General features: G+C 40.0%; 2 protein-coding genes across 2 annotated transcripts in view; one reads left to right on the top strand and one right to left on the bottom strand.

Moving 5' to 3' along the window:
* Positions 1 to 27,296, top strand: part of afap1l2 (actin filament associated protein 1-like 2) — a 56,946-nt gene that overhangs the window by 22,383 nt on the left and 7,267 nt on the right. Inside the window, exons 2-13 of the mRNA XM_060939927.1 lie at positions 709 to 837; positions 3,773 to 3,844; positions 9,313 to 9,404; positions 18,453 to 18,564; positions 22,468 to 22,676; positions 22,902 to 23,081; positions 23,185 to 23,259; positions 24,578 to 24,662; positions 24,746 to 24,850; positions 24,957 to 25,168; positions 25,810 to 25,955; positions 26,066 to 26,180. Coding sequence (XP_060795910.1) covers positions 709 to 837; positions 3,773 to 3,844; positions 9,313 to 9,404; positions 18,453 to 18,564; positions 22,468 to 22,676; positions 22,902 to 23,081; positions 23,185 to 23,259; positions 24,578 to 24,662; positions 24,746 to 24,850; positions 24,957 to 25,168; positions 25,810 to 25,955; positions 26,066 to 26,180 — 1,532 coding nt within the window. The remainder of the gene's footprint in view (positions 1 to 708; positions 838 to 3,772; positions 3,845 to 9,312; positions 9,405 to 18,452; positions 18,565 to 22,467; positions 22,677 to 22,901; positions 23,082 to 23,184; positions 23,260 to 24,577; positions 24,663 to 24,745; positions 24,851 to 24,956; positions 25,169 to 25,809; positions 25,956 to 26,065; positions 26,181 to 27,296) is intronic.
* On the bottom strand, positions 10,329 to 11,954 carry LOC132898634 (kelch repeat and BTB domain-containing protein 13; the record flags this gene model as incomplete). The annotated part of the gene is given in 1 exon segment (XM_060940358.1): positions 10,329 to 11,954. A coding segment is annotated over 1 exon segment (1,626 nt), but the record flags the coding sequence as incomplete, so codon positions are not given.

Raw genomic sequence — 27,296 nt, forward strand, 5'->3', positions numbered from 1 at the left:
ATCATAAACAAACAGAATAGCGTAATCAATCAATCAATCAATCAATCAATCAATCAATCAATCAATCAATCAATCAAAGAAGGAATAAATACACTAATTGATAAGTACTGATTAGGTTCTAAATGTTTGGCGTTAGCAGTGTTGTTTACATAATCTCTGAGAAACGGAGAGGATGTTCAGAGGCGTTCAGTGACCACTGAGCTGTGGATTGTTTTTAGCGATTCACATACCGAAGTGATTCTAATATAAAATATGATATTGTATGTACAACAGTATGCAATAAAATGAAAAGTCAATGTCATTATCAGACTACAGGCTCGCTGCTGATCAGCTAAATCAAATAGTTCATGCATTAAAAAAACTGACACTGAGTTTGTGTAGAGCAGATCAGTCAACACATATTGTGTTGAATGTTGTGAACAAATTCACAGGTTGTGTTAATTTTAAAACTGCACCTAACCAAAGCTGAATTCTGTCAGTACAATTTTATTTAATCTCATCTCATTATCTCTAGCCGCTTTATCCTGTTCTACAGGGTCGCAGGCAAGCTGGAGCCTATCCCAGCTGACTACGGGCGAAAGGCGGGGTTAATATTAACACAAATTGTGTAAACTAGAGTGCTACACACAATTTATGTAATTTTTCAACACATTCCTTCTAAGAGTGTGGTGTGAGTGTCTGTTCTGACTATGACATACGTCATTGCAGTGTTGGAGCAGCTATTGGAGGAGTTGCGGCGTTTCCTGAAGCTCCTGGATGGAGAGAACCTGAGTGGAAATGCCACTGTGCAGAAGAGCCTGCTTACTGACCTGCTACAGTCATACACATCTTCAAACGGTACACCACACCAACACACAACATGCACAGACTGCTTTTCTACATACTGTACAGTGTCTCGCAAAAGTATTCATCCCCATTTGTGTTGTCATATGTTTTACTGCATTACAAGCTGAAATTAAAATGGATTTTTGGATGGTTAGTACCGTTTGATTTACACAACATGCCTCCCACTTTAAAGGTGCAAATTGTTGTTTTATTGTGACACAAACAATAATTAAGATGAAAAAACAGAAATCTGGAGTGTGCATAGGTATTCACCCCCTTTCATATGAAACCCCTAAATGAGAGCTGATCCAACCAATTCACTTCATAAGTCAAATTAAGTTGATTAAGTGTGCAATCAAAGTGTCACATGATCTGTCACATGATGTCTGTATAAATCAACCTGTTCTGGAAGGACCCTGACTCTGCTACACTACTAAGCAAGCAACATGAAAACCAAGGAGCCTCCAAACAGGTCAGAGACAAAGTTGTGAAGAAGTATAGATTAGGGTTGGATTATAAAAAAAAAATCCCAAACTTTGAATATCCCATGGAACACCATTAAATCCATTATAGCAAAATGTAAAGAAAATGTCACCACTACAAACCTAACAAGAGAAGGCCGCCCACCAAAACTCACAGACCAGGCAAGGAGGGCATTAATCAGAGATGCAACAAAGACATAAAAAATAACACTGAGGGAGCTGCAAAGATCCACAGCGGAGATGGGAGTATCTGTCCATAGGGCCACTTTAAGCCATATACTCCACAGAGCAGGGCTTTATGGAAGAGTGGACCGAAAAAAAGCCATTGCTTAAGAAAACACATTTGGAGTTTGCTCAACAGCATGTAGCAGACTCCCCAAACACATGGAAGAAGATTCTCTGGTTAGATGAGACTAAAACCGATCTTTTTGGCCATCATGGCTAATGCCATTTGTGGCACAAACCCAACACCCTAAGAACACCATTCCTACAGTGAAGCATGGTGGTGGCAGCATCATGCTGTGGGGATGTTTTTCATCTGCAGGGACAGGAAAGCTGGTCAGAACTGAAGGAAAGATGGATGGCACTAAATACAGGGCAATTCTGGAGGAAAACCTGTTTGAGTCAGCCAGAGGTTTCAGACTGAGATGAAGATTCATGGTCCAGCAGGACAATGACCCTAAACATACTGCTAAAGCTACACTGGAGTGGTTTAAAAGGAAACATTTAAATGTCTTGGAATGGCCTAATCAAAGCCCAGACCTCAATCCAATTGAGAATCTGTGGCATAACTTGAAGATTGCTGTACACCAATGCAACCCATCTAACTTGAAGGAGTTGGAGCAGTTTTGCCTTGAGGAATTGGCAAACATTTCAGTAGCTAGATGTGCTAAGCTAATAGAGACATACCCCAAGAGACTTGCAGCTGTAATTGCAGCAAAAGGTGGCTCTACAAAGTATTGACTTTTGGGGGGAATACCTATGCACACTCCAGATTTCAGTTTTTTCATCTTCATTATTGTTTGTGTCACAATAAAACAACAATGTGCACCTTTAAAGTGGTAGGCATGTTGTGTAAATCAAATGGTGCAAACCCCCCAAAATCCATTTTAATTCCAGCTAGTAATGCAATAAAACAGGACAAACACCAAGGGGGATGAATACTTTTGCAAGACACTGTAAGTGTACCTCACATACACTACTTTCTTCATGCCCATTGTTATCTTTTGTACAGGAAGATTGGTTTGGGCAACATTACCCTTTCATGTGGAGAATCCAGCAGTTCTTTTCCTACAGAAAGCGAACCATTTGTTGTGTTTGGAGTTTTTTGTGTATATACATGGCAGCCAGTTTTTGCATTCTCCTCTTGGGCTTTTCTACTTCCTCCTCTGGCTCGAAGCTGTATCATTTTCCAAGGCTGCTTTTATCCTCCTGGGACACTCACTTCCGTTGAGTAGCAGCTTATAAATAGCCTTCATTTCCATCCTCCAAATCCCAATCTGTTTTTTTTTACAGTAAAACAAATTTTAAGCTGGGAGCGGTGTTATTACTCTGTTCATGAACCTATGAAAAACAGAGTGCACTACATGGAACTGGGTTGCTTCTTATTGCAAATTTTGAATTGCTCTTTTCCCTCTATAAAGTGTCTTATCTCATCTCATTATCTCTAGCCGCTTTATCCTGTTCTACAGGGTTGCAGGCAAGCTGGAGCCTATCCCAGCTGACTACGGGCGAAAGGCGGGGTACACCCTGGATAAGTCGCCAGGTCATCACAGGGCTGACACATAGACACAGACAACCATTCATACTCACATTCACACCTACGGTCAATTTAGAGTCGCCAGTTAACCTAACCTGCATGTCTTTGGACTGTGGGGGAAACCGGAGCACCCGGAGGAAACCCACGCGGACACGGGGAGAACATGCAAACTCCACACAGAAAGGCCCTCGCCGGCCACGGGGCTCGAACCCAGACCTTCTTGCTGTGAGGCAACAGCGCTAACCACTACACCACCATGACGCCCTCTATAAAATGTGACAAATTAAATTAAAACAAAATTTTAATCTTGCATTCATGGTGAATATTTCAGTAAGGCATTCATGCAATGTAGGCTTATAGCAGGACTTTGTATTATAATTGAAAGTGACCCCATGTATCTCAGGCAGGGCTTGTTTTAATGTGTACAGTCGGTGGAGACCCAAGAGAAGCTCTCAGATACACACACAGCACAGAACACTGTCCCTTTCTCACACTGACAAAATTAGATTGTATGTTAAAAAGATTCTGTGAATGTCTGAGATTTTAAGAATAGAAAGAAGGAGTGATAGAGTGTATATAATTTTAATATCATTTATTCTTATGAATAACTGATATTTTAAGTTTGATGTGGTCGAGTCTATGTCATAAATATATATCATTTATTCTTGAAGCGTTCTTGACTCTTTTTCTTCCTGCTGTCTTTCAGGTGGTGATGAAGAGTATATCTATATGAACAAGGTCCTTGTCATTGGACAAAACAAAGACAAAATAGACAAAGGTGAGTGTATGGTATAAAACTCCATCTCTGATTCACAGCAGAGGAAGAAAAAAAAACACTATACGTGCAGGTCTAGTACATGTTGTTGAGAAAATGGTTGATGCAAATAGGTCATGAGTCAAAGGTTTCTCCTGTATTTTTGAAACTGTGAAAGGAGTATTATTATCACTGATCGTTATTTTTATTTTATATCGCATTGCTAAAATGCTGGCCTAATTTTCAGTGAGGTGAAGTAAGTGCGCGCACCCCAAACACAATTTCCTGTGTGTTTCTTAATACATTCCCTCAGTCTTTCACAGCCAGACCCCCATCTAAGGCCTGTCTGCTTTGTTTAGACTTCATGTAAGAATGCAACTTGCACAAAACTAAACTGAGCCTTCACATTACAGCAGTCAAAACCACAAGACATACATGCATAACCACACACACACACACACATTATATATATACACACACACACACTGGTGCTTGAAAGTTTGTGAACCCTTTAGAATTATTTATATTTCTGCATAAATATGACCTAAAACATCATCAGATTTTCACACAAGTCCTAAAAGTAGATAAAGAGAACCCAGTTAAACAAATGAGACAAAAATATTATACTTGGTCATTTATTTATTGAGGAAAATGATACAATATTACATATCTGTGAGGGGCAAAAGTATGTGAACCTTTGCTTTCAGTATCTGGTGTGACCCGCTAGTGCAGCAATAACTACGACTAAACGTTTCCGGTAACTGTTGATCAGTCCTGCACACCGGCTTGGAGGAATTTTAGCCCATTCCTCCGTACAGAACAGCTTCAACTCTGGGATGTTGGTGGGTTTCCTCACATAAACTGCTTGCTTCAGGTCCTTCCACAACATTTCAATTGGATTAAGATCAGGACTTTGACTTGGCCATTCCAAAACATTAACTTTATTCTTCTTTAACCATTCTTTGGTAGAACGACTTGTGTGCTTAGGGTCGTTGTCTTGCTGCATGACCCACCTTCTCTTGAGATTCAGTTCATGGACAGATGTCCTGACATTTTCCTTTAGAATTCGCTGGTATAATTCAGAATTCATTGTTCCATCAATGATGGCAAGCCATCCTGGCCCAGATGCTGCAAAACAGGCCCAAACCATGATACTACCACCACCATGTTTCACAGATGGGATAAGGTTCTTATGCTGGAATGCAGTGTTTTCCTTTCTCCAAACATAATGCTTCTCATTTAAACCAAAACGTTCTATTTTGGTCTCATCCGTCCACAAAACATTCTTCCAATAGGCTTTTGGCTTGTCCATGTGATCCTTAGCAAACTGCAGACGAGCAGCAGTGCTCTTTTTGGAGAGCAGTGGCTTTCTCCTTGCAACCTTGCCATGCACACCGTTGTTGTTCAGTGTTCTCCTGATGGTGGACTCATGAACATTAACATTAGCCAATGTGTGAGAGGGCTTCAGTTGCTTAGAAGTTACCCTGGGGTCCTTTGTGACCTCGTTGACTATTACACGCCTTACTCTTGGAGTGATCTTTGTTGGTCGACCACTCCTGGGGAGGGTAACAATGGTCTTGAATTTCCTCCATTTGTACACAATCTGCCTGACTGTGGATTGGTGGAATCCGAACTCTTTAGAGATGGTTTTGTAACCTTTTCCTGCCTGATGAGCATCAACAACGCTTTTTCTGAGGTCCTCAGAAATCTTCTTTGTTCATGCCATGAGAGACTTCCACAAACATGTGTTGTGAAGATCAGACTTTGATAGATCCCTGTTCTTTAAATAAAACAGGGTGCTCATTCACACCTGATTGTCATCCCATTGATTGAAAACATCTGACTCTAATTTCACCTTCAAATTAACTGCTAATCCTAGAGGTTCACATACTTTTGCCACTCACAGATATGTAATATTGGATCATTTTCCTCAATAAATAAATGACCAAGTATAATATTTTTGTCTCATTTGTTTAACTGGGTTCTCTTTATCTACTTTTAGGACTTGTGTGAAAATCTGATGATGTTTTAGGTCATATTTATGCAGAAATATTATATATATATATATATATATATATATATATATATATATATATATATATATATATATATATATATATATATGTGTGTGTGTGTGTGTGTGTGTGTGTGTATATAAGATGTAACCAGTTGATCAGTAGACATTAATTACTTCGAAAACAGCCCTTGTCAATAGAGATAAAACATAAAAATAGACTGAAGAGAAATGGCTTTTGTGGTTCAGGACAATGAAAATGTAACTGATATCTGTTTGTGTTGATATTCTGTAGCTTCACCCACGTTTTCCTCTCATGCTAATGGATACTACTGGGATAGTATTAGTTCATCTTTACTGAATCTGTAATAAGCATTATGAATCAGGTACTGTATGATTTGTAAAGTCCAGTAAAGATGCATTTGAGGTTGCACAGAAACAAAGGAGTTACTAAGAAGTAGGAACATCGCTCAGAAACGCATGCCTGCCATTATCTTTGCTGACTCTTAGACTTTTCCTGTGAAAGTTTAATGTTGTTCTTACAGCAACCCAGATGTTAGGATTTGAAGAGGAAGTCAGAGGGACGTCCAATAGAACGCGCCTGAGTACGGCTATTGGCTCTTAAAACATTACCACAGGCCACATAAATTATTAGACATAAACTAATAGCCTATACAAACTGTTTAACAAAACAAATGTTTTGTTCATCTCTTTCTCTGTGTTAAGAAAGCACATACATCATGTATATGTGCTATGTGTATGTATGCTTTTATGTATTGAGCTACTCAGAGGTCACAAAAGTACACACATTCTTTGCTTAAGTAGAAGTAAAGATACTTGTGTAAATAAAGACTGATAAATGGAGAAGTACTGATTCAATTTATTTACTCAAGTAAAAGCACAAAAGTACAAACTCTGAAATGTATTCAAAGTATAAAAGTAAAAAGCAGCCCTTTGAAGGACATTCCTACTGGCTGTTTCTGGGTATAGCTACAGTAACTGAACCTCATGCAATATAATATATTATTATACATACAAGACACTTTTTCGATGGAATAAAAACATATATTCTATTCCCTTCTAGCAGGTTTCATTCATTTGGTTTGATGGCATGCAATATTGTTCGCATATCACTTATCCTACATGCTTTACGTCACTCTACCCAATGGAGAATGAGCGTTGAATATGGTTTACGATATTGGATGGGTGTCAAAACATGACGTCACGTGTTAAAAGTTCTGCACTAGCGAGTGACTATGATAATTTGTAAACAAACATGGCCACCAGGTTTGCTTCATTAAATATGGAAGATTTTGAGAGAAGTTTGAAAGAGAAAGACATGTTGAACACCCAAAAGGAATGTATAATAATAATAATAATAATAATAATAATAATATTGGCTGGCTTTTTTTGTGGTATATCAGATATATTCCATTCAGCTAGCATGATACTGAACTCGTCTTCGACTTGTTCAATATCATGCTAGCTGAATGGAATATATATCTGATATACCACTCAACGCCAGCCAATATTATTTAACTATAATATAATATAAGGCGGGCGGCACGGTGGCGTAGTGGTTAGTGCTGTCGCCTCACAGCAAGAAGGTCCTGGGTTCGAGCCCCGTGGCCGGCAAGGGCCTTTCTGTGTGGAGTTTGCATGTTCTCCCCGTGTCCGCGTGGGTTTCCTCCGGGTGCTCCGGTTTCCCCCACAGTCCAAAGACATGCAGGTTAGGTTAACTGGTGACTCTAAATTGACCGTAGGTGTGAATGTGAGTGTGAATGGTTGTCTGTGTCTATGTGTCAGCCCTGTGATGACCTGGCGACTTGTCCAGGGTGTACCCCGCCTTTCGCCCGTAGTCAGCTGGGATAGGCTCGAGCTTGCCTGCGACCCTGTAGAACAGGATAAAGCGGCTAGAGATAATGAGATGAGAGAGATGAGACTGTATATTATATGGACATGAGTGTTTTACTGGGAAATACACCACTCGTATTTTTCATGCAAGCTACATCCGGGACGTGGAGAACCAAAACCATGACCTAAATCGTTATATGTCACTCATGAGGAAATCGATGAATTGTTTTGATACATTTAGGTACTTTTTGTTTGTGAATATGTCAATATAATAAAAAGAAAATCACATGTTGGCTTTAAGATATGAAGTTTACCTTCTCGTGTCGAAAAACTCGCATTTTTCATACAAAATACATTGCAGATCTGAGTGACATATTTCTTGGTATTTCATTCCGATGACGTCACTCCCAGTGTTTTCCTGCTGACTAGACACGCGTTGTCAAAATGGCGAACCAGTTCAAAATTAAAATTCTTCTGATTAACTTGTGTATTCTTTTTTTTTGTGTGTGTGTGTGTATGGATGTGTCCATATAATACAAAGAACATTACATGGTGGCGTGAAGATATGAAGTTTATCTTCTCATGTTGAAAATATTTTCATTTGTTCGCTTCACTCAATTGTGAATATGTTCACCACTCGAAGATAAACTTCACATCTTTGCACAGCTGTGTAATATCCTCTATATACAAGGTGCTCCACTACAAATGTTTTAATTGCCAAGTATTTTGTGACAAATAAATAATCACCTTTCACATGCAGTCGATATTGATTAGAAGTACAGCATGCTAACCACGACAACCCAGTAACGGTAACTTATAGCTATTTCAATTTAACAATTTGTTACCGGTATGTTTACATAAAAATTTTCTAATTTAAAAGTTCAAAGAAATCTGTGTTACTGTCCCATCCATTTACGTTGAAACTGGTCCTGATGTTGGGAAGACGCGCAATGATGCAAAATAAAAATAATTGATAATTGCATTAAATGCATTCAAATGCAAATGCTTTAAAGTAATGAACTTCTCATCTCATCTCATTATCTCTAGCCGCTTTATCCTTCTACAGGGTCGCAGGCAAGCTGGAGCCTATCCCAGCTGACTACGGGCGAAAGGCAGGGTACACCCTGGACAAGTCGCCAGGTCATCACAGGGCTGACACATAGACACAGACAACCATTCACACTCACACCTACGGTCAATTTAGAGTCACCAGTTAACCTAACCTGCATGTCTTTGGACTGTGGGGGAAACCCGGAGGAAACCCACGCGGACAACATGCAAACTCCGCACAGAAAGGCCCTCGCCGGCCCCGGGGCTCAAACCCAGGACCTTCTTGCTGTGAGGCGACAGCGCTAACCACTACACCACCGTGCTGCCCTAGTAATGAACTTGATTTGAAAATAGAAGAAGCATAAAGTACAGATATTTGTGTTAAAATGTAGGCAATAAAAGTAACAGCTTGTCAGAAAAATAAATGCTCAAGGAAAGTACAGATACCTGAAAACTCTAAGTTGTAAGTACAATAATGAAGTATTTGTATTTTATTACTTCCCACTTCTGGCGCTACTTTGGAAACGTGTTCTTGAGTCGTTGACTTTTCTCCTCTGATCCTGTATGAATTCAGACCACAGAGCAGAATCACAGGCCAATGAAAGTGCAGGAAAGCATGTCTGTGCACCACAGAAGAGTCTTCCAGATCTTCCTCCGCCAAGAACAGTAAGTAATCTCTGTTACTGCATGCATACCTGTATCACTCAGTAGTTCTAACATATGATCATTATAACAGAAAGTTGCTCAGTCACTTATACCAACACCTAACACAGATTCAGTTATGTAACAAACAAAAAAAGTGTGTCATCTCTCTTTTTCTAACTTTTACCTTTATAACCGCATCCAGTTATAATCTAAGGGGTATACAAACTTTTGCACTCCACTGTATGAAAAATTGTGATGTTTAAAAGCAAGCCCACCAATTATTTTACGAGAATATATCGGCTATAGAAAATGACCATTTGCAGAGTTATACAGTATATTGCATACTGAATGATAATGTTTTCTATAGTCTTGTTTTATTTTGTATAATAGTGACTTCTGCTTGCGTTATCTGCTGTTTGTTCATTGTGTGTTTGAGCCTATGTAGCAGTCGAATTAATTTCTTTCTCATGCACAAACTTTCTGAATGACTGTAAATTTCCACTATTATCCCTATTTATCTCTAATAAATTCTACTTATTATAGATGCTGTAAATCACTTTCAGATTAATCCCCATCCTCAGTGTAAAATGCAGAGAGGGGGTGCTCTGTGTGATTTGTGTGTTCCTGTAGTCAGGCGGATCGACATACAGGAGGATGGAGTGAATTAGTGGAGCCAAGTGAGAAGTCTTTGAACTTCAGAGCCATCGAAAGATCCACAGGGTGCTGCCAGTGATTAACAACACTTGCATCAGCCATTTGAAAACCACTGCTGGAGTGGATGTGCTGTTTATGTGCATAAGTGAGGTAGTGATAGAAAGGGATAGAGTTTCTCGAGAACACCTTGAGCTATTTTCCTTGTTCGAGTCCACTGATTTTATATCCAAAGTGGCTTGATGATAAGTTGTGGACTATGTTGTGGCCCTCTCTACCGTAATCACAGTATTCTCAGTACATAATACAATCCTGATGTATTGGCATCACAAAAATTTTGCTTACAAGTATAAAAATCGTACACTGTGGTAAGTTAATCTATATGTTGTCCTCTTTGTTTTGCTCATCAGTAGTAGTCTTCAATGGTTCATTTGTAGTATTTACTTCCTCTTTATTTTCGCTCTTGGGAAGTCTGAGCATGCACGTCCAGAGTGATCCACTCTTCGGAAAACCCATCATCTGTCTGTGTGGTTTCCAGTTACCATCACAAATCAGGTACTCCAGCGTCAGATTGCGGTTCACTGTGAACACTGAGTCCCCTCTCACCATAGCTGTAAATAGGGCTCCACGACTGTTGATATAATGTCCTGGCATGGACGTCCACTGGCCTGTGGTGATGTTGTAGCAGTCCATTAGGCAGCGTAAGAAGTCATCGCAAGGGCCATTCCTCATCACGTACAGTTTGTCACTGTGTGCCACCATGCAGTGGCCATAACTCTGATAATGTATCATAGTTGTAGTCAGGATCCACTCATCCTTTATTGGTATATATTCATAGATATCTGTAGTATTAGGTGGCTTCCAGAAACACACAAAGATTCTCCTTCGGGCCACAGTGCTTGCTGCTCCTGCCACAGGACATGGGGCGTTTTTCACGAAATTCCACTGCTGAGTGGAAACATCACACACCTCTGCAGAAGACATGACTCTCTTATCATATTCACCACCAAAGGCATACAAGTGTCCTTCATGACCCACAAGTGTGAAGTTGTATCTTGGCTGCTGAGGTCCATCAAACACACTCCAAGAGTTGCTCTCTGTGTCGTAACAGTAACTGAAGTCTACTGTCTCCATGCTCACCCCTCGCACACCTCCCACCACATACAGTCGGTTCTTTACCACAGCGATCCCTGCCATGGAGGTGCTTGCATCTGTGGGAAGGTCAGTCAGGTACTTCCACACTCCTTGCTCCTCTTTCAGGTACCACACGGTCCTGGAAGAATCCTGCAGGATTTTCATTGAGGGTGAATGTGTTCCCATAGCAATGAAAGAAGAAGGCATGAGAGACTCCACATAATGAATCATCTCCTCTGGCAGAACCTCTGCTGCTTCATTCAGATCCCTGTATGAATCACGAATAAATACTGCTGCGCTGTGAAACAGTCTCAACAGGCCAAACACTGCTGCTGTATGATACAGGAGGAAGCAGTTGTCTGTATCTATGATATCTATAAGATACTGCATCAAGGTGCCTACTTGAAGGAAGGCAGCACACTCCACAGCTTCCACAATCTCATCAGGGTCCCTGATGCTTGGCTGCTCACCCCTTGCAACAGCTAGAGCTATGAGGAAACCCCTTGCCTTCAGGCCTCCCTGCAAATAGAGCTCATCCTGATGGCTTTCCCTCATCCCAGAACGAAAAAGAGCACGAAAGTACTCCGAATTCAGGGCCAGCAGTGCCCTGTCCACAGTGAAAACACTTCCGTCCACTTGCACTCTGAGAGAGTGTGTCAGCCCCTGTCCCTCCTCTACGTCAGAAGCTTGAGACTGGGGCACAATAACAGTGTCCAGCCCTGGGCTACTGGGAGGATCCATGACTCCTCCAGCTTGCCTCTCCTTACCTAGTATTTCATCCACTCTGCAGACAGTAAAGTAAGTCCAACCAAATTAGAGTTTCAGTCCAGAGCTGACACTAAACATAAGTGTTTCAGTAGCACTGTAGCGCCAGTCACTCTGCCCTGCTTTGACGTTACTCAAAATAGAGCCATCCTAAAGATAGCAGAAGGGTTGGTCTTTGGCATTAAATAGGACAGGGAGTGTGGCTTTCACACAACAGAGACTCTGGAATATACAGGAGACAATATGATCCTAAATAGGTCACAACAATTAAACCCACCAAAACTGTCAACAATCATGTTAATCTATAATCACCGAAAGTTATTTCAAGATATTTCAATGCTAGTGGATCGCAAGAGATAAAAGAATACAGCCATGACTCTAAACCTAGACTGCACAAGAAAGAAGTAACTGAGCAAACAAAGAATTTATATCAGGGTCTTTAACCGGTCAAAGAGAGTTCAAAGGAAGATCAGATGACTAATCAAATAAAGAGTCTCCAGTAAGTCAAAAGTGACTTCTAAGGAGGATGAGAGAAGTGATGACAGCTGTTCAGAGACCATATACCAGGGCTAATTATTTTATCTGCTGCCCTCTCTTCCCAAACAGTTTTAGGGCCCAGTTGACTTGTATTTTCACTGTGCTGGATTCTTGGCACCAGAACCAGGGATTTTCCATGTTTTGGGTGTTTGTTTGGTCTCTTTCCCACTTATCCTTTTCCTCTTTCCCAAAGTCTGGCTTTCTCTCCTTATTTATGTGTGACTCTTGATCTACTTACTTCTCAGACTGTGTTCCCATGGTAATGAGAATGGGGGGCTTGATTATTTCAACAAAAATGAGGGGAGTAGGCTCAAGATGAGGTTTCTATGGGGTTCAGTACACAGCACTGTGTGACCGAGTGTGCTAACATGTCAAACACACTCATATCTAACTGCATAAGCAGGAGTGATCATGTTGCTTTTGTGGATCAGTTGGACCGGTCCTCAGTTCTTAGTCCCGATCTTTGGCTGTACTTGAAGCAGAAGGGATACTGAATTTGAGAGGGAGGATGTAATGGTCTGCTCTATCATCTTAATAAATGGCAGATGCACTCCAACACTACTTTTTTCATACCTCCCAGTGTATTTCCTTAATAGACTGTCAGGAGACAGAGGTAATGGGGCATGGTATTATTACATGTGTAAGAAAAATAGTTTCCATTTAGTTTAGTCAAGATATTTCTGAGGTGGAAGGCTGCTCCTGTTCTCATCAACTCATAATTTTCCCTTTTACTGCTTATATCCCCCCCCCCCCCCCCAAAAAAAAAAAAAGAAGTTTATTCAAGTGTGCTTCTAGTATACTTCTTTTAAACTAAAAATGAGAGTATGCTTTCAGTTGACGTTTTATTTACTTATCAGAAATATACTTAATAAAGTTATACATAAGTATACGTGGCTTATACTGAAAAGTATGTAGAAAAGTCTAAGTATATTAAGCTTATACTTAAACTTGAACTTTTGATCAGGATATACTTAACAAAAGTGTAATAAAGTATTAAAATATTTGTGCCTTATGTTTAAGTGTGGGCGACATGGTGGTGTAGTGGTTAGTGCTGTCGCCTCACAGCAAGAAGGTCCTGGGTTCAAGCCCTGGGGCCGGCGAGGGCCTTTCTGTGTGGAGTTTGCATGTTGTCCGAGTGGGTTTCCTCTGGGTGCTCTGGTTTCCCCCACAGTCCAAAGACATGCAGGTTAGGTTAACTGGTGACTCTAAATTGACTGTAGGTGTGAATGGTTGTCTATGTGTCAGCCCTGTGATGACCTGGCGACTTGTCCAGGGTGTACCCCGCCTTTTGCCCGTAGTCAGCTGGGATAGGCTCCAGCTTGCCTGCGACCCTGTAGAAGGATAAAGCGGCTAGAGATAATGAGATGAGATGTTTAACTGTAGTTGTGCTTATCCTTTTGATAGTTGCCTATAAAATACTTCTTTTTCAGACATACTAGCTTCTTTGTGATATACGGCAGCATGTTTTAAATCCCATCTTTTAAACCTACATATACCATAAGTTTGTGGTCAGCTCAAAACACTTAAGTTGTCTACTGGTAGTGTGTGAGGTAAGGGTTAGGGCTAGAAAACTAATAGTATACCTAGAAGGGTAATTGCAGTATACTTCAAAACTAAAAAGTGGACTAGTTGTATATAACCAGTAACTAATAGTATATTTCCAGTATACTACAAAGTATACTTTAGTAAACTAAAAAGTGGACTAGAAGTATAAAACAAGTAAATTCATAGTATATTTCCAGTATACTATGACGTATGCTTTTGTAAACTAAAGAGTGGACTACAAGTATGGAACTAGTAAACTATTAGTACATAAGTTTACTTGTGGTATACAACCCCGATTCCAAAAAAGTTGGGACAAAGTACAAATTGTAAATAAAAACGGAATGCAATGATGTGGAAGTTTCAAAATTCCATATTTTATTCAGAATAGAACATAGATGACATATCAAATGTTTAAACTGAGAAAATGTATCATTTAAAGAGAAAAATTAGGTGATTTTAAATTTCATGACAACAACACATCTCAAAAAAGTTGGGACAAGGCCATGTTTACCACTGTGAGACATCCTCTTTTCTCTTTACAACAGTCTGTAAACGTCTGGGGACCGAGGAGACAAGTTGCTCAAGTTTAGGGATAGGAATGTTAACCCATTCTTGTCTATTGTAGGATTCTAGTTGCTCAACTGTCTTAGGTCTTTTTTGTCGTATCTTCCATTTTATGATGCGCCAAATGTTTTCTGTAGGTGAAAGATCTGGACTGCAGGCTGACCAGTTCAGTACCCAGACCCTTCTTCTACGCAGCCATGATGCTGTAATTGATGCAGTATGTGGTTTGGCATTGTCATGTTGGAAAATGCAAGGTCTTCCCTGAAAGAGACGTTGTCTGGATGGGAGCATATGTTGCTCTAGAACCTGGATATACCTTTCAGCATTGATGGTGTCTTTCCAGATGTGTAAGCTGCCCATGCCACACGCACTAATGCAACCCCATACCATCAGAGATGCAGGCTTCTGAACTGAGCGCTGATAGCAACTTGGGTCGTCCTTCTCCTCTTTAGTCCGAATGACACGGCGTCCCTGATTTCCATAAAGAACTTCAAATTTTGATTCATCTGACCACAGAACAGTTTTCCACTTTGCCACAGTCCATTTTAAATGAGCCTTGGCCCAGAGAAGACGTCTGCGCTTCTGAATCATGTTTAGATACGGCTTCTTCTTTGAACTATAGAGTTTTAGCTGGCAACGGCGGATGGTACGGTGAATTGTGTTCACAGATAATGTTCTCTGGAAATATTCCTGAGCCCATTTTGTGATTTCCAATACAGAAGCATGCCTGTATGTGATGCAGTGCCGTCTAAGGGCCCGAAGATCACGGGCACCCAGTATGGTTTTCCAGCCTTGACCCTTACGCACAGAGATTCTTCCAGATTCTCTGAATCTTTTGATGATATTATGCACTGTAGATGATGATATGTTCAAACTCTTTGCAATTTTACACTGTCGAACTCCTTTCTGATATTGCTCCATTGTTTGTCGGCACAGAATTAGGGGGATTGGTGACCCTCTTCCCATCTTTACTTCTGAGAGCCACTGCCACTCCAAGATGCTCTTTTTGTACCCAGTCATGTTAATGACCTATTGCCAATTGACCTAATGAGTTGTAATTTGGTCCTCCAGCTGTTCCTTTCTTGTACCTTTAACTTTTCCAACCTCTTATTGCCCCTGTCTCAACTTTTTTGAGATGTGTTGCTGTCATGAAATTTCAAATGAGCCAATATTTGGCATAAAATTACAAAATGTCTCACTTTCGCCATTTGATATGTTGTCTGTGTTCTGTTGCGAATACAATATCAGTTTTTGAGGTTTGTAAATTATTGCATTCCATTTTTATTTACAATTTGTACTTTGTCCCAACTTTTTTGGAATCGGGGTTGTACTTGCAGTACAAAATAAAAAAAAAATACTAGTTGTATACTCAAAGTTTACTTCTCTTAGACTTAAAGTATACTTTTTATAAACTAAAAGTGGGCCAATTTAGTCCCAAGAAGTAATAGATTAGTTTACTTACAAGTATACTGTAAGTACATTGATATCAGTATACTTGGTAGACAAAACTATACTTAAGGAAATATACTTTAACTTTACTTAAGTATACTTAATAAACTGAACTTGAAGTATACTTCTTTTTGATAAGGGTTGTCAAGAGGTGAAATACATGCTCAAGGATTAAGGTCTGGTGATTGTCTTGGCCACTCTAAAACCTTCCACTTTTTCCCCTGAATAAGTCCTTTGTTGTGTTGGCAATGTGTTATGGGTCGTTGTCTTGCTGTATGATGAAGTTCCTCCAATTTAAATTGGATGCATTTCTCTGTAATTTGGCAGACATAATATTTCTGTAGATTTCTGAATTCATTCTGCTGCTACCATCATAAGTTACATCATTAATAAAGATTAGCAAGCCCATTTCAGAAGCAGCCTTGCCACCCCAAGTCATGACACTACCTCTGCAATGCTTGACCAATGAGCTCGTATGTTTTGAGTCATGATCAGATCATTGTTTTTTCCACACTCTGATCTTTCCATCACTTTGGTAGAGGCTAATCTTGATTACAGAACTTTTGTGGCTCTTCTCTGTATTTTTTTTTTTTGTGAATTCCTGTCTGACCTCCTGATTCTTACTGCTGATGAGTGGTTTACATCTTGTGGTATGACCTCTGTTTCTGCTCTCAAAGTCTTCTTCAAATGGTTGATCTTCACCCCCGCGCTGTGGAGGTTGTTGGTGATGTTGTTGTCATTTTTTGTTGTTTTTTTCCTTTACAGCTCTCAGAATGTTTTAGTTATCAACTGCTGTTGTCTACTTGCCTGACATGCTCAGTGTCTGGTTGTCAGTGGTTCTTTCTTTTCAGGACATTCAAAATTGTTGCACTGGCTATGTCTAATGCCTGCGCAATGGTTTTGATAGATTTGCCCTCTTTTTTTTTTCAGCTTCAAAAATTATTTTCTTTGTTCCAAAAACAGCACTCTGGTCTTTATGGTGCTTAATCATTTTTAACAACAAACGCAGTCTTCACAGGAAAAACACAGAGTTTCAAACCAAGAGTAGTAATTCATAGTTATTCATTGTTTAAACGACCTATCTAACAAGGCACACCTGGGGGCAACAAGAAACACTCGTGTGTTCCAATATGAAAAATGGTTGGGTTCAAACAAAAGGTGCCATGTTCTAAGTTGTTTAACACATCTAGATGTAAATATCAGTGAATAAAAGCTGAACTTCTGATCGATCATCTCATAGATATACATCTTTTAATCTCATACCCAAATATCTTCAACGTACAGCAATATCAAAATAATTGACTGTTGTTTCAATACTTTTGGAGGGCACTGTAAACTGAGTTCCTATAAAGGAGAGTACTGAATGAGTGGTAATCTCACTACAAATCAACATAAACCAAAATTATATTACAGGAGCCATCTGAAACCCCTTTTTTTCTGTGTGTGGGTGGTGAATATGCCATGCAAGCCCAGTGCATAAATGACTACACTACCGTTCAAAAGTTTGGGGTCACCCAGACAATTTTGTGTTTTCCATGAAAAGTCACACTTTTATTTACCACCATAAGTTGTAAAATGAATAGAAAATATAGTCAAGACATTTTTCTGGCCATTTTGAGCATTTAATTGACCCCACAAATGTGATGCTCCAGAAACTCAATCTGCTCAAAGGAAGGTCAGTTTTATAGCTTCTCTAAAGAGCTCAACTGTTTTCAGCTGTGCTAACATGATCGTACAAGGGTTTTCTAATCATCCATTAGCCTTCTGAGGCAATGAGCAAACACATTGTACCATTAGAACACTGGAGTGATAGTTGCTGGAAATGGGCCTCTATACACCTATGTAGATATTGCACCAAAAACCAGACATTTGCGGCTAGAATAGTCATTTACCACATTAGCAATGTATAGAGTGTATTTCTGATTAGTTTAAAGTGATCTTCATTGAAAAGAACAGTGCTTTTCTTTCAAAAATAAGGAAATTTCAAAGTGACCCCAAACTTTTGAACAGTAGTGTATGTGGGGATCAGATGTGGGAATTTAGTGATGCTTTGAGTTGATGGATTTGGGAAACCCACCAGCCAATCCACACCCAGTTAAAACTATTACTTCTTCAGGCAAACATGTGTGGAATTCCTGTCTGAAGTCCACAAAACTGAAGTCACAGGCAGCTCAGATTCAGGGTGGAGGAATTGCCTGTCAGTCAGAGAACAGAGGCCAGAGCAAAGTCAGGTGCTTCACTAAAATCTCCTGAGTCTGACTTACTGCATGTGAGATGTTAAACAGTAACATACATAGCAGGTCCAATGTAAAAGCAAGAAGGATGTATCTATGGTTTCTGCATCATGTATGTAATGTGTGACACATGAACATAATTCTTTATCAAGGATGCTATAATCTTCCTCTCCCCTCTCTGTCTCTCTAGCCCATAGTAAACAGGGAGCCATTTTCTCTCCCACCACCTCCAGCACCAGCATGTATGGATTCTCCAGAGAGTTACTATGAGGAGGCTCAGCCCTATGATTCAGCCATCAATGGTAAGCTCTGGTTCGTAACGGTTCTTCAAAGAAAATAAAGTCAGAATATATTATTCCAGAAGGGCGGCACGGTGGTGTAGTGGTTAGCACTGTCGCCTCACAGCAAGAAGGTCCTGGGTTTGAGCCCAGCGGCCAGCGAGGGCCTTTCTGTGTGGAGTTTGCATGTTCTCCCCGTGTCTGTGTGGGTTTCCTCCGGGTGCTCCGGTTTCCCCCACAGTCCAAAGACATGCAGGTTAGGCTAATTGGTGGCTCTAAATTGACCGTAAGTGTGAAGGTGAGTGTGAATGGTTGTTTGTCTCTATGTGTTAGGCCTGCGATGACCTGGCGACTTGTCCAGAATGTACCCCGCCTCTCACCCATAGTCAGCTGGGATAGGCTCCAGCTTGCCTCCAACCCTGTAGAACAGTATAAGCGGCTACAGATAATGGATAGATGGTTGGATATTATCCCAGTCATTGTCAGTTTACACCTATTAACTTTCAAATTCACTTTAAATTGCTGTTTATGAAGTATAAAGCCCCCAATTCTTTAGACCAATATAACCTTTCTGATCTCCAGAAGCAGTATGGTGCATTACTTTGCTTACTTACTGTTAATCATGAGGTTCGTACAAAGCTCAGCCAGTAGATGATACTTTTCTTATACTTCCCATACACACTGGAACAGTCTTTCAGAAAACATTAGGAATATACAGTATGTAGGTATTATCCATAGGTAATTTAAAAAAAATACTGGTTTAACTAGCCAAGTCATAATAGTTGGATCTTTTATTTTGTTAAACCCACAAAGTTGGATTACTAATTATTTATTCATAATGAAGCGTAATATTTGATTTGGTCCTGCGAGTTTACACTGCAAAAATCTGAAAACTGAATTTGAGGAGAAAATTCCTTAACACTAGTGAAATTATCTTGCTGCATGGACAGATAATTTTACTTGACAAGACATCTTGGAATAAATTGGTTACAATCTAGAACTAGTTTTAATAATCTCAGAGTTGGTGTCTTGTATTCTTCTACACTGCAAAAATGATATCTTAACAAGTTAGAATATCTTGAATATAGTTGAAATGATCGAGCATTTCTTATTAGAAGAATACAAGACACCAACTCTGAGATTATTAAAACTAGTTCTAGATTGTAACCAACTTATTCCAAGATGTCTTGTCAAGTAAAATTATCTGTCCATGCAGCAAGATAATTTCACTAGTATTAAGGAGTTTTCTCCTCATATTCAGGTTTCAGTTTTTTGCAGTGTAATGTGTTTATTATTATTATTATTATTATTATTATTATTATTATTATATAGAAATGGGTTCCGTCTGTCCAGTCACGTTTTAGTTTCTGGGCCATATCTTTAAAACTACTGAAGATATCTTCATGAAACTTTGTACACATATCAAGCAACATGTGAACTGGTGCCTTTTGCTATTTTGGATTTTTTTCAAGTTTTTACATACAAAATAGATTTTGACTTACTTTCTAAGAGCAATGTTCGTTTCTGGAGCATATATCCAAAACTATTCATGATACGGATTTGAAACTTGGTATACATGTTAACAAGGTGATGTAGATGTGCCTTTTCATACTAAGAAATTTGAGAAATGTAAATTTTTCATGTTTCCATGGAAACAATTTCAGACTTAGTCTCTCAGGTTAGTCTTAGGGGTAGGTTTTGTTTCCGGAGCAGAACTTGAAAACTATGAGTGGTGTGGTCTTGAAAGTTGGTCTATGTGTTGATAAAGTAATGTATATGTGCCTTTTGATACTAAGAAATGTGAGAAATTTTAATTTTTACTTCACCTGGACCAAAGGTCCGGTGGGTTTATGCCATGGGCTGCTGAGGTCAGTGTAAAGAGGTAGGGTTGGTTTCCTGCAGCAGAACTTGAAAGATGTGACAAATAATATCTTGAAACTTGGTATATGGTTGGTATATAGGGCAGGGGATATAGATGACTCCGTCTTCTTATTATTGATAATAGACCGTCACTTACTTTTTCTTTTTCAATCCATCAATTTTACATTAAATATTTAAATTTACATTAATATTTACATTACATGTAATTCACATATTTACATACAGTACATTACAATATATTAATATAACATGAAAATGTTTTTGTCTAAAAAATCTTGGTTTTGTAGACCAGTATATGACCTTTAGTTTTTGCAGTCCTTGCAGCCATTCCTGGTTTTTGGGAACACACTGTTCATTCAGCATCCTGATTTAGCTCACTCGCTGCTGCCATGAAATTTTACTTAATGTAATTGAGAGCTACGATTCCCAAATTTGGGCCACAGATTTCTGGACGGTTTCTTTTCTCTGAACATGGCCATAACACAGAGGACCCTGTGATTGAGGAGTGCAGAACAGTGATACTCTTTGTTTCTCTGCAATGGGTCTTCTGGCACTGGACACACAGTGACAGAACATTAACCATGAGCCTAAGAATTGGGGTCCAGCTGAAGCAAGGCCTAGGGTAGATCGTGCACCCTGACCAGTGAATGATTTACATCTTTAGCAAATGTTTGACCACCTTATCCAGCAGCTGTGTTATTCAACATTGAAGGAGATTGTGATGATAGATGGAGTTCCCTGGCTAAGTTGTGAGAATGTCTTAAGAAGAAAGAAGGAAATGTGGTTAATGCCTCTTTATAAGAGGCATTTTAATAACCATTCTAACTGTTAGATGGAGAGACAAAATAAAGGATTTTTTCTTAAGTCTGTTCTCTCCACTGATTTACATAGTTTCTAAATCATATCATATCTAAACACTTTAAGTCTAAGAGAAGTAAACTTTGAGTATACAGCTAGTATTTTTTATTTTGTACTGCGAGTATACCACAAGTAAACTTATATACTAATAGTTTACTACCGTAGTTCTATACTTGTAGTCCACGTTTTAGTTTACAAAAGCATACTTCATAGTATACTGGAAATATGCTATGAGTTTACTCGTTTTATACTTCTAGTCCACGTTTTAGTTTACTAAAGTACACTTTGTAGTATACTGGAAATATACTATGAGTTTACTCGTTACACACTTCTAGCCCACTTTTTAGTTTATAAAAGTATACTTTAATAATATATATTGGAAATATAGTATTAGTATTCCACCCCAGAGCTGACCACAAACTTATGATACATGTAGGTTTAAAAGATGGGATTCAAAACATGCTGCCGTGTATCACAAAGAAGCCAATATGCGTGAAAAAGAAGTATTTTATAGGCAACTATCAAAAGGATAAGCACAACTACAGGGCAAGTACACTTAAACATAAGGCACAAATATTTTAATACTTTATTACACTTTTGTTAAGTATATCCTGATCAAAAGTTTAAGCATAAGCTTAATATACTTAGACTTTTCTATATACTTTTCAGTATAAGCCATGTATACTTATGTATAACTTTATTAAGTATATCTCTGATAAGTAAATAAAAAGTAAACTGAAAGCATACTCTCTTATTTTTAGTTTAAAAGACGTATACTAGAAGCACACTTGAATAAACTTATTTTTTGTATGGGAAGGCACCATGCACACATATTTACACACTCATTCACACCTAGGGACAATTTATCATAGCCAGTCAGTGTGATTTTGGGAAGTGGGAGGAAATTGGAGAACCCGAATGAAACCCACACAGACAGAAGGAGAGCATGTACAACTCTGACAGTAATCCAAGCTTAAGCTCAAACTGCATGCCCTGAAGCTGTCAGGCAGCAACACTACCTATGATATGTTTCCAGTAAAATAATAAAATCTGCTTGGAAATGCTTAACATTAATCAAAATCTGGATTCTGACTCTCAACTTCCACCCAACCCCAAGTTCTTTTTCATTTGCACTCTATCCTTATTGAGCCATGACTAACTTACAGTAATTGAGCTTTCTTTCTTCAGATGATGGTGATGCAGTGAGCAGCTCCTATGAGTCCTATGATGAGGAGGAAGTGCCGAAGGGCAAGTCTGCAGCGCAGCACCAGTGGCCATCCCCAGAGGCATCCATTGAGCTAATGAAGGATGCAAGGATTTGTGCTTTCCTCTGGAGAAAGAAGTGGCTGGGCCAGTGGGCCAAACAACTGTGTGTCATCCGAGAAAATCGTCTCCTTGTATGTAACCTTGGTCATTAGTTAGTCACACACAGTTCCTAAGTACAGGCTGATTTACATAATGCTCCTACTGCCCAGTATCAGATGGCATAACCAAATACAGCATGTATGCAATGGAGGAATATAAACCTACATTTCTTTATGCTATGCAGCTATACAGCTTACTGTACAGTAGTTCCTTATCATAGATAGTAATAGGTTCCATGTCTTTATTTGTATATACAGTGCTACAAGAGCTCAAAAGACCAGACCCCACTGCTGGACGTCAGTCTGGTGGGCTGCAGCGTCATCTACAAAGAAAAGCAACCTAAGAGGAAAGAGCACAGGCTGAAGATCATCCCCCAGGGCGGTGAGGCCATCGTGCTGGGCCTACAGAGCAAAGAGCAGGCTGAACAGTGGCTGAAGGCAAGGCTGCAGATATTCTCAGCTTTGAGTAAAGAATGCATTAAATCCTTCTCACGCTGACTGGACAGTCGTGATTTACTTGTTGTATTGTTGTTTACTGTAGGTCATCCAGGAGATCAGTCCAAAATCTACCGAGGGCCCTGATGTCTCTGATTCGCCAAGACTCAACTGTACTAAGGTATACACTGAACAGAATGGAACATAAAAACTGTTTTACATATAGTTTCATAAAAAGTTGCATCTATCATATTAAATGTTCTTGGGTTTGTCCCATTAAATTTTCAGCGCAGAACCTTACAACATAAATCTCATCATCTGTAGCTGCTTTATCCTGTTCTACAGGGTCGCAGGCAAGCTGGAGCCTATCCCAGCTGACTACGGGCGAAAGGCGGGGTACACCCTGGACAAGTCGCCAGGTCATCACAGGGCTGACACATAGACACAGACAACCATTCACACTCACATTCACACCTACGGTCAATTTAGAGTCACCAGTTAACCTAACCTGCATGTCTTTGGACTGTGGGGGAAACCGGAGCACCCGGAGGAAACCCACGCGGACACGGGGAGAACATGCAAACTCTGCACAGAAAGGCCCTCGCCGGCCACGGGGCTTGAACCTGGACCTTCTTGTTGTGAGGCGACAGCACTAACCACTACACCACCGTGCCGCCCCCTTACGACATAAGGTTCAATAAAAAACACTTTCAGAAAAGGTTTCAGGTGGAACCTGTAAAAATAAAATGTATACTTATTGATTCAACAAATGTCCAACAAAGGACCTTAATCAAGAGCTACAGGACAATTACACAGGACTAAACAGCCATGTTTTAAACCCCAAAATTTGTCAGTGATTGATCTTACACTCCTAGAAATGATTCCTCAAGTGTTAATGTTTCTCCAAAGAATTTTGCTTGAAAAACCTTCTTTTTTCTTTGCATTCCTTTACTCTAAAGCATTAATTGCACCTCAAAATGGGTCTTCAAAATTCTAATTGTTTCTTGTTATCGCCCCACAATTTATAGACACAATTTAGGTTGATTAGCTATCTTTAATCAAATCAAAATCAAATCAAAGTCCTTCCCACGCCGCTTACAGTACCTGGTATTCCTAGGCAGTCTCCCACTCAAGTACTAACCAGGCCCAACCTGTATGGTGGCGCATCGGGCGGCGCCGATCTCCGTTTCCATAGCCCTCGGCCTCTCGCCTATTACATAGCTAGGGTTACAGTGGGGGGCTAGTCCTCTGGTAACCACGAGAGTTTGACTCCCCATGCACATCTGTATTGCAGCGTGCCTTACCAGACAATAGTAGGTACCATTTTTATGATGGTCTTTGGTATGACCCGACCGTGAATAGAACTCACAATCTCCCAATCGAGAGGCGGACACGCTACCACTAGGCCACTAGTCGGTAGCTATCTTTAAACTACTCCGTAAATAATTGGCTAGAGTAGAGTGAATAATATAGTGAAAGTGTTAACTGTCCCTCCACAGACTGATCTTAGTGAGAGGTACTCCATGGCGTCAGAGAGTGGCAGCAGCACAGACAGCCATGTTGAGAACCTTGAGACTAAAGATGGTGAGATTTCTTCCATGTCCCTCAACTACTAATTGCAGGGGGTTATTGTTCTCATTAAATGCTAATATTTAATTTCCGTTTAGTTAAGAAGAAAAGTGGTCCTGGCCTGAAGCTAAGTAATCTGATGAACATTGGGAAAAAGAAGATTTCATTTTTAGAGGGTCCTGAGAAGTGTGTGGAGACATCAGGTAGATTAGTGCAGACATGCTGCAGATGTTCTTTCAGTATCAATATTTATAAATGTCGGGTAAAACTCTCAATAAATTAACATCTCCACCTTCTTCTTTGTAACAGGCTATCTGAACGTCTTTGTGAACAGCCACTGGCGGACACGCTGGTGTATGATAAAGAATGGTAAGCTTTGGTTCTACCAGGATAAGGGAAAGTCTAAGGTTGCCCAGCAGCCTGTGCCTCTGGAGGGGTGTATGGTGCTACCTGACCCTAGCCCAGAACACCTCTACTCATTTCGCATACAAATGGATGGAGAGGAGCTTGCTATCCTGGAGGTGATTTTAATCTCTTACTTAGTTGGGTCATTAAAAACAATCACAGTGTGCGACAATATGGCAGCCTGAAGAAAAGCTTACAATAGCCTGGTTTCCCCCAATCTCACACATCTCTGCCATTCTCTCTTACATCCAAGTTATCACACATACCCCACACCACACACTACAACCCTGTCTAGCAATGCAGAGGGTGTAGGCCACTTCAGAAACCACAAATTAGCAATCATCATGCTATCGTGATGGTGTAGTGCTTCCAGGCTCCATATTAGAAAGCCGAACACTGCTGCAATATAAACTTCAGCAAGCCAGCATTTTACTCATGCTTTTGGGAACTGATGGGGCTGGTCTCTCGCCCAGGCTCCAAACTGATTGTTGTATTTTAAAACTGAAAAAAAAAAACGAATGTGGGTGTGATATATATATTTTGGATTTTATGTACAGTACATAAAGATGGTTATTAAGCCACTGTGATGAAATACTCTCAGTAGACAGATAAACAACTTATTTCCTGCTCACATTCCAGAATTTATTGTATGTCTACATTTTTAGTAAAGTAAAAGAAAACAGTAACATTTTAATGACATGATTATACAATACTGTACAGTATGTTTGCATAATTTCTTTTCTGTCACATCTTCAAGGCTAAATCATCTGCTGACATGGGCCATTGGTTAGGACTCTTACTCTCACAAACAGGAACCAAAACTGACCCAGAGGACCTCACATATGACTATGTAAACTCTGAGAGGATATCCAGTATAGTCAATGCAGCCAAGACCTCCATGTAGTGAGTAGAGTGGTTTTTTTTGTTTTGTTTATTTGCCAGCAAACATGCAAACAGTGCGTGTGTGCGCGTGTGCATGTGGTTCATTGTGGATCTTTTTGGCTATTCTTTAGCCTAATGCAGAGGAGATATTCAGAGCAAAACATGTACACCGAAAGTCTCCCAACAAACAACAATGGCTCTGATGACATATACGATGATGTGGCCTCCACAGAGAATGAACAAGAGGTGAGCAATACTGTTTTGGTGTTAGACATACCAATCAGCAGTGATGCCTATTGGTGTTAGCCCATGTTTACATTAGACCGTATCAGCGGATCATCAGATTAACGTTTTTAAAACGATTAGTGTGCACACAGCAACACCAATACACGATTTGCGTGCACACAGCAATACCAATACACGGATACGCTCGGCTCCGCAGGCATCCTGCGCTCCAAATCACTCCGCCCTGAACAGCGAGTGCCCTCTGGAGGGTGCGCACTCCGGCCCTGCGCAGCTCACAGAGCACGCGAGTGTAGTGCACAAGCTGTGATTCGGGACTGAGCCGCTGTGTGATCTCAGCGCATATCACTTACCACTTGCAAGTGGAAGGATGGCAAGCCTAAAGACAATCATAACTACACAATGGGCAGTATTTGCATCAGTATTTGCAGTATTTTCATACTTTTATACTCTTTAATGAAAGGTGATACAAGGCGGAAGTCCGCGCCGTTTTTCAGCAGTCGCGTCACATGACCAACGCCAGCGAATCAGGAAGGTGGATGTCACAGTGACGTTGTCCAGTGACGACGCCAGCTAGAGCTCAGCACAGCGTATCCGCGTATCTTCGTATTCTCAATGTTTACACAGCACCGGAGCTGACACGATCTGGATTGAATACGTGGACCCTGGCGGATTCCCGTTTCCCGGCGTTTCCAGGCGGTTTAATGTAAACGGACAGTGCATCCGCGAAGAAAACGAGACAGATATGGTCTAATGTAAACTTGGCCTTAGACATACCAATCAGCAGTGATGCCTATTCTGAGCATTTGTTCTGCCTAAGTAGCATCGAAAAGTGCAGAAATGCCCACACACTGTAAAAAAGAATAGTTGAGAATACTTGAAATTTCAAGGCAACAGTCTGCATTAATAATTTTATGTTTTGCCAACGATGTGCCCATGATAATCCAAACTATGATAACACTTATCTTTATTAAGAATTCTTAATTAAGTCAATTTTCAATTCCTCATTCTGCCAACATAGATTTCTCTTTTTGCTGAACAGTGGCATTCACAGTAGTACAAAAAGGCAATTGAGGTTATCACAAACTTTTTTTTGGGCTTATTTTACCTTTATTTCAA

The sequence above is a fragment of the Neoarius graeffei genome, chromosome 14 (genome assembly GCF_027579695.1).
Source record: "Neoarius graeffei isolate fNeoGra1 chromosome 14, fNeoGra1.pri, whole genome shotgun sequence".
Lineage (NCBI taxonomy): Eukaryota > Metazoa > Chordata > Actinopteri > Siluriformes > Ariidae > Neoarius > Neoarius graeffei.